This window comes from Merops nubicus, unplaced genomic scaffold, assembly GCF_000691845.1.
Source record: "Merops nubicus isolate BGI_N331 unplaced genomic scaffold, ASM69184v1 scaffold27242, whole genome shotgun sequence".
Lineage (NCBI taxonomy): Eukaryota > Metazoa > Chordata > Aves > Coraciiformes > Meropidae > Merops > Merops nubicus.
The window spans coordinates 13,187-24,894 of NW_008593279.1; the positions used below are offsets into that span (position 1 = coordinate 13,187).

An 11,708-nucleotide genomic window follows, 5' to 3' on the forward strand; every position below is an offset into this window, starting at 1 on the left:
CCTGTGAGCTGCTGCTTCAGATCAGTGCATCCCCTTCCTGTGCCAGGAGTGCTGGCTGCAGTCGGGGCTTTGGTTGCTGCAGTGAATGCAAAACCTGTGTAAGCAGTGGGATGAGCAGCGTGGCTGTGATGAGAGCCCTTCTGGGAGTGCTGGTGGCTCTCTGGCAGAGCTGGGCAGCAGTGCCTGTTGGTGTCTGCAGTGGTGCTGCTGTCAGGGTGTGCTGCCCTGGGCAGGCAGCTGGGGTGGCCTGTGGAGCACCTGCTTTTGGGGTGTCTGCCCCAGACCCGCCGGGCGATGCCCAGCTCTGCACAGGGTGAGGGGGTTGCTCTCAGGCTGCCTGGAGGACCTGCCACTAACGGAGCCCGTTGCCTCTCTGCTTTGCCCTTAGGTCCCCTGAGTGAGAGAAGATGGGGTCTGGCTGCCTGAAAGTCACCAAGTACTTCCTCTTCCTCTTCAACCTCCTCTTCCTCGTGAGTATCGTGGGCAAGTGCAGAGCCCAGTGGGAAGGCCTGGGCTGAGATGAGTGGGAAGGGTGTTTTGTCTGGATGCTGGCCCAGTGTGCTCATGAAATCAGCAGGGCAGAGTTGTGGAAGGAGGGAGGGAGTCCCTGGAGCTGCTGTGTGGAGCAGCTCTGTCCCCAGCCCCCCGTGCTGTCCCCAGCTCCCACAGCCCCCTCCCTGCAGGGGGGGACAGGAGGCACGGGGCAGTTCTGCAGGGACAGGACATGTCACTGCTTCCTCTGCACCCTGGAGCAGCAGCCAGGCTGCAGAGCCTGCCCAGTCGTGGCAGCACACCCCAAAACAGGCCAGGCAGGCTTCAAACAACAACCCCAATTTTGTTCCAGTCCCAACAGCCGCTCCTGAGTTTTTTACCAGGACAAATCAGTCCAAGTGCCCCTGTTGAAATGGAGGTGGGGGAGACTTGCCTGGGGAGAGGAGGCAGCCCACTGGATGCAGCTCTTTTCGAGCAGGAGGCTCAAGAAAAGATGAGCTCCTTTTTTTTTGGATATGTCTTTTGGATATGGAGTTTTCTTGGATCTGGTGTGTGGTGCTTGGCTGAGGCAGCACTGGAGTCCTGCTGCATGGAGCCTGGTACCTGGGCACTCTCTGCTCTTCCTTCATCCCGAGCTGAGGGCCCAGCTCAGTAGGTGAGCTCTGTATAGAGAAGGTTCTCCTGAAGAGAGCCAGCCTAGCCTGGGGCAGAGGGGACAGCAGGCAGCCTGGAGCACTGCAGTGCCTTGCAGCACTTGGCTGGGTGCCACCAAGGGGGGCTGTGGCATCTCTGTTCCCACCAGCTCCTCTGGGGTGCCAGCCAGCCCCACTCCCTTCCAGGAGATGTGGGGAGGTCAGACCAAAGGGAGAAGCTGCTTTAGGGAGCCCTGTGCAGCACAAAGGGCACCTTCCCCTCTGAAGCCCCTCTGTGCTGCTGGGGAGCTTGATCCTTCTCTAGGGTGAAGGTGTGGAGCAGTGGCAGGCTCTGCACGTGCCCCATGTGAGGAAGGGGTGTCCATGACCCTCCCTGCCAGGGGCAGTCCTTGGTGTGAGCTTTTTCTGTTAGGGCTGTTGGGGGTCTGACTGGAGGTGGAGGGTTCTTCAGCTAGTACAACGTGGTAGAACAGAGCCTGACTTCAGGGTAGGGTTTGACCTGCCTGGATTAAAAGGAAGAAGGTTATTTGGGCTGCTTGCCTCAGAAGATACCAAAACCATAAGCTTGGGGTATGAGCTTAGCTTCTTTAACAAAAACTTAACACACCTCTAGCTTCTTGGCTTGAAGAGAGCAGCCACAGCAGATGCTTCCCCTTAAAGGGTGACTGGTTCTGTGAGACAAGTTGAACAGTCTCTGGAGACTGTTTGCTTAGAGTATCTAGGTGTCTGTCCTGCTCTAACCCCTCTGTCCACAGAGCAGAAGGCCAGCACTGAAAACAGAGCCTGGTGGTTAACAAAAGCCTTTCTGTTGGCCCTGGAGCCAGGTTCCACGTTCCTCACACCAGCTGAGTGGGAAGGAGGGCAGGGGTGGGGGAGGACAGCCAGGGACCTCCAGCTGAGCTTTCCAGAATCATAGCACCACAGGATCATTTGGGATGGAAAAGACCTCTAAGATCAAGTCCAGCCATCACCCAGCACTCCCATGACCACTAATCCTTCTCCTGTACTAACAGCATCACTCCAGGGATGGGGACCCCAGCCCCTCCCTGGGCAGCCTGTTCCAGTGCCTCACCACTCTGGCAGTGAAGAAATTCTTCCAAACTGTGAATTCTTCCAGAGAATGAGTCAGCTCCACCACAGCTCAGTTTTTCCATGCCCCTCTTCAGTGGGTGCTGCTGGGGGAACCTGCTGGCCCTGCCTGGAGGGACCTGCACCCTTCTGGTGGGGAAGGGGTCTTGCTGGAATGGAGGGGGAGATATCCACCCCCAGGGTGCAGGGGAGACATCTGTCCCCCTCTTCAGGGGCTCAAAGCAGGGGGCAGAGGAGTTAAACTCTATGGAAGGCAGACGTGAGGCTGAGGGCGTTGGGGTTGTTCAGCCTGGAGAGGAGAAGGCTCCAGGGAGAACTTTTTGCAGCCTTTCAGTACTTCAAGGGGCCTGTCAAAGCTGGGGACAGGCTTTTGAGCAGGGCCTGTTATGTCAGGACCAGAGGTGCTGGTTTTAAACTAAAAGAGGGAGATTTCTCAGACTAGAGAGAAGGAAGAAATTGTTGACACCGAAGGTGTTGAGCCCCTGGCCCAGGCTGCCCAGAGAGGTGGTCGCTGCCCCATCCCTGGCACCATCCCAGGGGAGGTTGGACACAACTCTGAGCACCCTGCTCTAGCTGCAGATGTCCCTGTCCCTGCAGGGGGTTGGACTGGGTGACCTTGAAAGGTCCCTTCCCACCCAAACCATTCCATGATAAGTATCCTCACTATGCTCTGCAAACTCCTGAAGATGCTGAGCAGAGTTCCTGTCCTCCTAGGAGGTAAATATGCTGTATTAGGAGTAGTTTATTTTCTCCCTGCCTTTCCCTTTTAGTGTTTTCCACAGCAGCTCCTGGCAAACACACGAGCTGTGGACTAGAGCAAAGATCAGAGTAAAAACAGTCCTTGGACAGTCCGAGCACCTCATACCCAGTCACTTCCCCCAGGCAGCCCAGCAGCACTCCTGGCTTTTGTCAGCAACAGCAAAAGTGAGGTGACATCCCAGGGTCAGCGAGCCAAGGCAGATGTCACGTGCAGCCCGGGCTGCACCCTTGCTCAGACAGACCTTTTGTGCAGTCTCTAGCTGACATGTGAGGTGTGGAAGGGTAAGATCAGCAGCTCTTGGCAACAGCAGGTTTGGGAGGAGCTTTGTGGGTGCTGCAGCTGCTGTGTTCAAGGGGCCTTTCTGGGTCCCTCAGCAGCTGGAGTGCTGCTGTGCAGCCTGTCGGGCAAGGGGGGTTCTGCCTACTGCCTTTTTTGCCTTTTTTTTGCCTTTTTTTTCTGGCATACAGCAGCTCCCTGCTTTCTGCAGCCAAGGCACTCTTCATCCATCTTCAGAGGTGGGAGCTTGCTTGGTGGCTTTCTAATCCAGAAGAAACACAGAGCTAAGTGCACGTCGTGCCCTCTGCCAAGCCAGCAGTGTGCTCAAGCTGCTTCTTTCAGACTGCTGCTTTATCTGTGCTCAGAAAAGCTGCTGTGTATGAGAAACACAGGGTCAACCTTCCAGCTGTGGAGCCTGTCCATACAACCTTCTCTGCCCCCCTGCTTCAGGTGGTGCTTTGGCTCTTCCCTTCATCAGAGCATTCTCTGGTGAAGCCCAGATCTTTAATCTCTCTTCAGCTCTGTCAGTTTATTTAGCATTTCCCTTCCTCCTGTCTCAAAACCCTGCTGGTGTAAGAACTGCTGCTTGTCGTGCATGTCCTCTGGAAGCATCTCCTTCTCTTGTTTCTTTAAGGTCTGGTTTAGGTCTTTGCACAACAAGTTATTGCCAACCTTTGCTGCTTCCAGCTGACTGAAGAGCACAAGTTCCAGCTTCTCACCAAACCTGCAGACTTAACAGCTTCTCCACATCATTATTTTGGGTGTTGAAGGTGCTTCCATCCTATTTAGGGAACTGGAGTTATCCACCTCAGAGCAGAGTATGAAACCTGCTGATACTCAGAAGCTAAAACAGAGCATGTTTGGGGTTTCATTTCTGCCTTTTCCCCCCCTTCCTTCAAAATGAGATGGGAAAAGCTCCTCTTGCTCCTCAGTTCCCTGTCTGGATTCAGCCAAGCCCTCCCAGGGCTGTGTTGCTCCAGTAATCCTTGCCCCAGATAAGAGCCCGTGGTGAGCCAGGCAGAGCCCCTGGCTGATGTTTTGTAACACTTGGCTCTGTGGTGGTGCCAGACGTGCCACGGGGCTGGGGTGTTCTGGCCAAGTGGGGGTGGCCAAGCCAGAGTGCTGAAGCTTGGCCCTGGAAGGGGCACAGCCCTTCACTCGGGGGAGCCTGCAGGCAGAGTGCTGCTGCTTTCTGTGTTTGTGGGTTGAAGCCATGACATTATAACAGAGCCTGACAAGCCAAAGATTTCCTTCCTGGGAAGGTTCCAGCTGCCCAGTATCTAATCCTTCAGCAGCTGCCTCCCTGCTCCCACAGGGTCAGGGATTTTTCTATCTAAAAAAGTCTTTAAAATCTTGGGCTGGATGTTTGTCCTTCCTCAGTTCTTCCCAGAAGCAGAGCTCCTACATTTTCCCCAGACAACACAGTTCCAGCAGCAGGGTGCCTCTTCCTCAGGCTGTTTTGACCAGTCCTGCTGTACTGAAGTGGTGTGTGGAGGAGTGCCAGGCAGAGCCTGGGGCTCCTGTGCAGCTGGCCCAGGACCTGTTCCTGTTTACCCTGGGAGGGGTACCGTGGGGGACCTGGGTGGGAACAGCAGAAGAATGGCTGGGTTTACTCTGGGAGCAGGGAGGGTGGTGCCTGCTGCCTCTTATCTGTCTCAGCCAGTGAGCCAGCTCTGTGTTTTTCCTCCTCTCAGCTCCTGGGCGCCGTGATCCTGGGCTTTGGAATATGGATCCTGGCCGACAAGACCAGCTTCATCGCCGTGCTGCGTAAGGCCCTGCTCCTTCCTCCCCTGGCTCCTTCCTCCCCTGGCTCCTTCCCCCTGGCTCCAGCCTGGGGCTGGCAGCACTGTGCCACACGGTGTGCCCTGAGCCCTGGCGTGGTGGGCAGGAGGTGGCACCAGGGGCAGCTCTGGGGACACCGCGTTCCTCCCGGGCTCGCGGGTTGCAGCAGCAGGTCAGGCTGAGGGAGACCATTGTGTCTTCACCCAGCAACCCAAGTGCCTCCTCTGGGCCACGGGGACAAGTGCTGCACCCTGGTGTCACTACGTGCCCCGTGTTTCCACAACAGCTTCCTTGCTGCCAGCGTGTCAGAAGGTCCCTGGTGCCTCAGTGCAGTTTTCCTGGGCGAGTCCCCTCTGCTCCCACTGCTCTCTGTAACCATCTGTTTCAGCCTGACTCTTTTCCATGCCCAAGAAATCAGTCCCTGGTTATATCCATCCTTTGTGCACCTTGAAATTAGCCAGTCTGTTTGTTCTAAGCAGTAGAGGTTGTAGAGGTTGCAGTTTTCCTGGGCGAGTCCCCTCTGCTCCCACTGCTCTCTGTAACCATCTGTTTCAACCTGACTCTTTTCCATGCCCAAGAAAGTCAGTCCCTGGTTATACCCATCCTTTGTGCACCTAGAAATTAGCCAGTCTGCTTGTTCTAAGCAGTAGAGGTTGTAGAGACTGTGAAGCCTTTAGTGCTCTGACTTCTAAAACACATTTGGTTCTACACCCTTGACAAGACAGCCTGGCCCTCAGAGGAGGTTTGTGTTGCTGCACGTGCCAGGGGCTGGCTTCCTTCTCCCTGAAGTCAGCCAAAAGCCTTGACCAAGAGGTGCTGGTTTGAAACTAAAAGAGGGGACTTAGACTAGAGAGAAAGGAGAAGTTTTTGGCACTGAGGGTGGTGAGCCCCTGGCCCAGGTTGCCCACCCCTGGCACCATCCCAGGTGAGGTTGGCCAGGGCTCTGAGCACCCTGCTCTAGCTGCAGATGTCCCTGTCCCTGCAGGGGGGTGGACTGGGTGACTTTTGAAGACCCCTTCCCACCCAAACCATTCTGTGATTCTCTGTCCCCAACCACAGCCCCTCAATGTTCTTCTTGTGATGAGGGGCCCAAAACCGACCCCAGGATTTGAGGTGCAGCCTCCCCAGTGCCCAGTCCCAGGGATGCTCCCTGCCCGGCTCCTGCTGGCCACTCTGGTGCTGATCCAAGCCATGATGCTGGTGGCCTTCTTGGTCCCTTCTGCTGAGCACTTTCCAGCCCCTCTGCCCAGCCTGGAGCACTGCAGGGCGTTGTTGTGACCCAAGGGCAGGACCTGGCCCTTGGCCTTGTTGAACTTCATCCCATTGGGCTCAGCCCATCGGCCCAGCCTGGCCAGATCCCTCTGCAGAGCCTCCCTGCCTTCAAGGAGATCAACACTCCCACCCAGCTGGTTATCTGCAGAGTTCATAGCCCTCTTCTCAAACACCCAGCTCCTGCAAAGAGCCCTCTGCAAGCCCTGCAGAACGCTCTGCCCTGGCTTTGGAAGCTGCTGGGTGGAGACAAAGCTCATGCCCTCCACACAGCCACTGCCTGTTGTGCAGATAGAGCTGCCCTGGCATGAGCAAAAGCACACTTGTACTGCAGGCAGCCAAAAAGGGGCTTATCAGGAGCTGGCTCTGCAGGGGGAGGCACACGTGGTGCCAGCGGGTTCCTGCCAGCCGAGGAGGTCCCTGAGCTTGGCTCTGCTTCTTCCCATTTCACCCAGAATCTCTGCTAACAGAGCACTTAAGGACTTTAGCTTCCTTCCTGGCCATTTCCAGCACCAGCCCTGGGTCCCTGCCCCCTCGTTTCCTTTCCCAGGCCTTGCCCCTCTCTCCCCCTGTCCCGGGGGGGAGCTGGGCTCAGCGGGGCACTGCCATGGAGCCTGCTCTGCTGGCCTGGCCCCCTGCCCAGCACTGCAGGGGAGAAGGGCAGGCTCAGCTCCTGGCCCCCTCTCACTTCTCTGAAGGGCTTTCGAGCTGGAAACACCTTTTATTTTTTAATTCCTCCTAGGGAGGGGCTGGCTGAGCTGCTGCCTTCTGCCTGCTGGGGGACAGGGACTGGTGCAGCCTCGGGGAGGCCACCCCTGCCAGGCTGCTCCTTCAGGAGGTGCTGTGCAGCACCAGCACCCAGCCTGCACAGCCAGAGGCCCAGACTGGTGAGGAAGGGGGAGCAGGATGCTGGTTTCTGAGGAGAGGCTGGCCTGGGAATGAATCCAGGCTGAAGTGACCTGTGTGGCAAACAGCTCTGGTTCATTTTCTGGATCATTTGATCTTTTCCCTCTGTTCAGCGTGTTCTAGAGAGAAAGCTTTGGAAGCTGGTGACTCGTAGCAGGTATCAGAGGTAGGGGGATAGGTGTTAGGGGGAAGAGTACTAGTCTGGATTCAGTTACTCTCTCTTAACTGAGTTAGGGAGGAGCTCAGGGGAAGCTTCCTTCCTGGGACTTTTGTCCAGGAAGCTAATGCTGAGCTCTAGGGCTGTTATTTTCATTAATCAGTGGCCATCCAGAATTCCCCTACACTGTGCAGTCACAGGTTTAAGAATGTCTCTTAATGATAAAAGAGATTTCAGGTTACTGTTTCTGGACAGAGTATCTCTACAACTTCTGTGCCTTGCTACCTGCTCCCTCCACTCTTCTTCTGCAAGAAACAGTCCTGTGAGCACCCCACGTGTAAAAATCCAAAAAGCAGCTCCCTTTCTCCAAACAAGGTTGGTTTGTTTGGAGTGCCCTTGAGGCTCTGAGATAACACAGACCTGCAGGTTGGCACTGAGGGTCTTTCCTCATCAGGAGGCACCCAGAAGCAGCCTGCTGTGCCCACCTTCAGCAGGCCTCTTGGCTGGCCTTTGGTAGAAACAACAGGCTTTTGTAAGCACTACAGAGGCAGTTCTCTAGGTCCTGGTGGCAGGTGGAGGTTTTTGTCAGTCACTAATGTTCCTTCTCCTGGCCCTTACAGAGATGTCATCTCCCTCCCTGAAGGCTGCTGCTTACGTCCTCATTGGTGTTGGGGCTCTCACCATGCTGATGGGCTTCCTGGGCTGCCTGGGGGCAGTCAATGAGATCCGGTGTCTCCTGGGCCTGGTGAGAGAGTTCTTGTTGTGTTTTAGTGGTTTAGATCCAGCCTTTAACACCCCTCCTGTAAAATACCTGGTGGGCTGTAGCTGGGCCTCACCTCTCCTGGCCATGAGACTTCTGCTGGGCCAGCTTAGATCCAGTTCTCAGTTTGCATACACTGAGTTCTCCAGCAGTCAGCAGAACTAAAAAACCCAACAACTGAGGTTTGTAAAATTGATGGTTTTGGCCATGGAAGGTTGGGGTAGGCAGAGTCCAACTGACTGAGGTCAGAGTGGAGCTGGAGTGGAGCTGGAGGGGGGAGAGGGAGTCCTGGCTGGGCTGACACATGCAGAGGGTGCTTGTAAACCCTCTGCCCTCCTGAAGGTGTTGGCTCAACACTGTCATTTCTGTAGGAAATCTTACTCAAACTTTATGGTGTTACATACAGACCTTTCTGAAAGCTGACAGTGGTCATCTCTTCTCTTTTGCTCCCAGTACTTCACCTGCCTGATGCTAATCCTCATAACCCAGGTTGCTGCTGGACTGGTCATCTACTTCCAGAAAGAAAGAGTAAGTGGTTGTTATGGTGCATGTTCTCCTTGGTCTTGCTGTGGGGGAAGAGGAGGCACCTGGAAATTCTTCCTTCTGCACTGGGCTGTACCATTGGGAGGCATCACTGGGTTCTGTCCTCTGCCCCAGTTCAGCAGCCTTGCTGTTCACTTTGCTGCTTCTGTGCCTGCCAGCTTCAGCAGTGCCACTGCCTGAAGGGTGATGAAGCCCTGTTTGGGTATGCAGGCTTTATTTCTGGGTGGGGGGGAGGAGTAAAAAGAAGTTCCTGGAAGGCTTTTGACCCCAGCTCCTCCTGGCTCTGCTGCTGGTGCCTCACAGCAGCCCGTGCTGGGTGCAGGTTCCCTGGGCAGGGCAGTGCCTGCTCGGGCCCCCAGCCCCTTGACAGCCCAGCTGGGAGCCACGTGCAGGCAGCAGGAGGGATGGGACTGTGGGGACCCTGCTGGCTCCTGTCCTGCTGCCCCTCGTGGGCAGCCCTGTCCTTTGCCATGTAACTCTGTGTCTGTCGTTGAAGCTGGTGAAGGGTCTAGGGCACAAGTCTTGTGAGAGCCCTGGGGGAGCTTAGCCCAGGGGAGACCTTCTGGCTCTCGACAGCTCCTTGCAAGGAGTCTGAAGCCAGGTGGGGGTCAGTCCTTTCTCCCAGGAAACAAACAAGAGGAAATGGCCTCAAGTTGCACCAGGGGAGGTTTAGGTTGGACATAAAGAAAAATTTCTTTCCTACCAGGGTTGCCCAGGGCTGTGCCAGGCTGCCCAGGGCAGTGGTGGAGTCCCCACCCCTGGAGGGGTTCCCAAGCTGTGGAGATGTGGTGTGAGGGACACGGGGCAGTGGGGACCTGGCAGTGCTGGGGGATGGTGGGACTCAAAGATCTTCAGTGGCTCTTCCAGCCAGCCAGGTTCTCTGCTGGTGCCTCTGGCACTGCAGGGCTGTGCCTGGTGCTCCTGAGCCAGCCCTCCTGCTCGGTGGTCACAGAAAGCTTGGGGGGGTTGGGGGGGCTCGTGGTGAATCTGGGGGTGGGGGAAGGTGCCTGGCCTGGCACAGCTGATGTGAGCTGGGCACAAGTGGCAGTGGTGCCAGCAGGCAGTGGCCAGGCTCCCTGCTGGGCCTGCTGTGGAAGCAGCTTGCTCTCGGGGCTGGGGCTGGAGGAGAAACTGAAACGTTGGTCACTGGGCTGTGAAGACAGAGCTTTGAACAAGCTGCTGATGCTCAACAAGCTCTGACTCATGCAGAGGAGGTGTGGGGATGGGAATTCCCCTGTGGTGGGGAAATGTGACTTTTCAGGCCATGAAATTCCCTCCTTCCGTTGGTGTTTCTCCACCAGCTGCCACTCAGTGTAGGAAACTCTCATTCCTGAGCTGTAGCTCCTCCTGTCAGCCTCAGGCAGAGCAGAGGGAGCACAGGAGTTACACTGCACAGCCCTTGGAGCTGGTGTGGCTGAGATGTGACTTGTATGGATCCACAGAGTGGTGGGGGAAGCTGGGCTTTGATCAGATGCTCCTGTTCCATCCTTGGTGAACAAAGCTTGTGGAAGAGCCCTGGTGTTTCAGAGATTCTCCAAAGGAGCTGCCTGGAGCACTGAGCAGAACAGTTTTGGGAAGGTCCTGGCTGGAGCCTGCCACACGCTGAGCCCGTGGCTCTGCCTCACTCCACGAGCCCTCCCAGGGCAGCTCTGAGCACAGCAAAGCTGCTGGAGACTGCTCAGGAGCCACTCCCTACCGAGTTCTTGGGCTCTGTTTCTTTCTGACCTGAGGAACTTGGTTGGATATAGGGCCAGGAGTAATGAGAGTGAAGGAGAGGAGCTTGGATCCAGGAGGTGGGGAGGGCTGAGCTGCTTATTCCTGCACTGTGGGACAGCAAATGGGGTTGTTGTCTCTGCTTCCCCTCCTTGAGTAGCAGCTACTGCACAGATTCACGTGATGGGTTTTTCTGTTGGATTCTCTCTTCCCTTTCAGTGTCCAAACCCTTCCCCAGCCCTGCCCCTGCCCCGTGTGCTGCCCCAGAGGAGCAGAGGTGGGACAGGGCACATCTGGCAGCAGGGCAGCTCTGCCTCTCCAGGGGCATTGCTGGAGGAATCCCCTTAGGGCTGGAATTGCCCAGCACGGCTGGGAGGGTGCTGATGCAACACCCTGCATCTGCTGGCCCCTGAAACCCTGGGCTGGGGGTTTTCTGAGGCATGACAAAGCAGGGATGTGACAAATGACAGTGTGCCTGTGAGCTGGGCGCTGCTGCCCGCCCACAGCTGGTGGGTGAGCAGCCCCTGAGGGCAGGAGAGCCTGGGCAAGGTCTCCCTGGGCACAGCCCTGGCAGCTCTCTGCAGCTTGGCTCTGAGTGCCCTGCCTGGAGGAGAGCAGTGGTCCTTTGGGGCTTGCCCTACTTGCTGGCTGTGGTTTGCAGCAGAGGAGCCTGTGTGATGGCATCAGGGACTGCCTGGGGCTGTGGACCGTGCCTTAGTTCCAGAATCTGAAGTGACTGTGGGGGTGAGAGGCACCTCCTGGGGATTTCTGAGCCTATTTTCATGTGCAGACAAGATGCTTGTTCAGTCTGGAGAAGAGGCTCCAGGGAGACCTTGCAGCCTTCCAGGACTTGAAGGGGCCTGGCAGAAAGCTGGGGACAGACTTTTGAGCAGGGGCTGTTGAGACAGGACACAGGGGGGATGGTTTGAAACTAAAAGAAGGAGATTTAGACTAGGGAGAAGGAAGACACTTTTTACAGTGAGGGTGGTGAGCCCCTGGCCCAGAGCCACAGACCACAGCAGGGCTGTCAGCCCCCCTTCACCTGAGCCTACTGAAGAGGGGCCTGGGGAAAGCTGACCACCAGACACAAGAGCATAGGTCTGGGATGCCAGTCTTGATCACAGAAGGACTCCTGCAGGCTTCTGTCAGCCTTCTGTCCTGTCCCTCTGTCTGAGGCTCAAGCCAGATCCTTCAAAGAATGAGTCACAGAATCACAGAATGGTTTGGGGACCTTTCAAAGTCACCCAGTCCAGCCCCCTGCAGGGACAGGGACATCTGCAGCTAGAGCAGGGTGCTCAGAGCCCCGGC

The 11,708-nt window shown here is 56.3% G+C and overlaps 1 protein-coding gene across 1 annotated transcript in view; it reads left to right on the forward strand.

Moving 5' to 3' along the window:
- Nucleotides 1–407: 407 nt before the first annotated feature.
- The window catches only part of CD82 (CD82 molecule), a gene marked incomplete at its 3' end in the record, with an annotated part of 13,021 nt that continues 1,720 nt past the window's right edge, over nucleotides 408–11,708 (forward strand). The window contains exons 1-4 of the mRNA XM_008935412.1: nucleotides 408–470; nucleotides 4,965–5,037; nucleotides 8,005–8,129; nucleotides 8,598–8,672. Of these exons, the coding sequence (XP_008933660.1) occupies nucleotides 408–470; nucleotides 4,965–5,037; nucleotides 8,005–8,129; nucleotides 8,598–8,672 (336 nt within the window). The remainder of the gene's footprint in view (nucleotides 471–4,964; nucleotides 5,038–8,004; nucleotides 8,130–8,597; nucleotides 8,673–11,708) is intronic.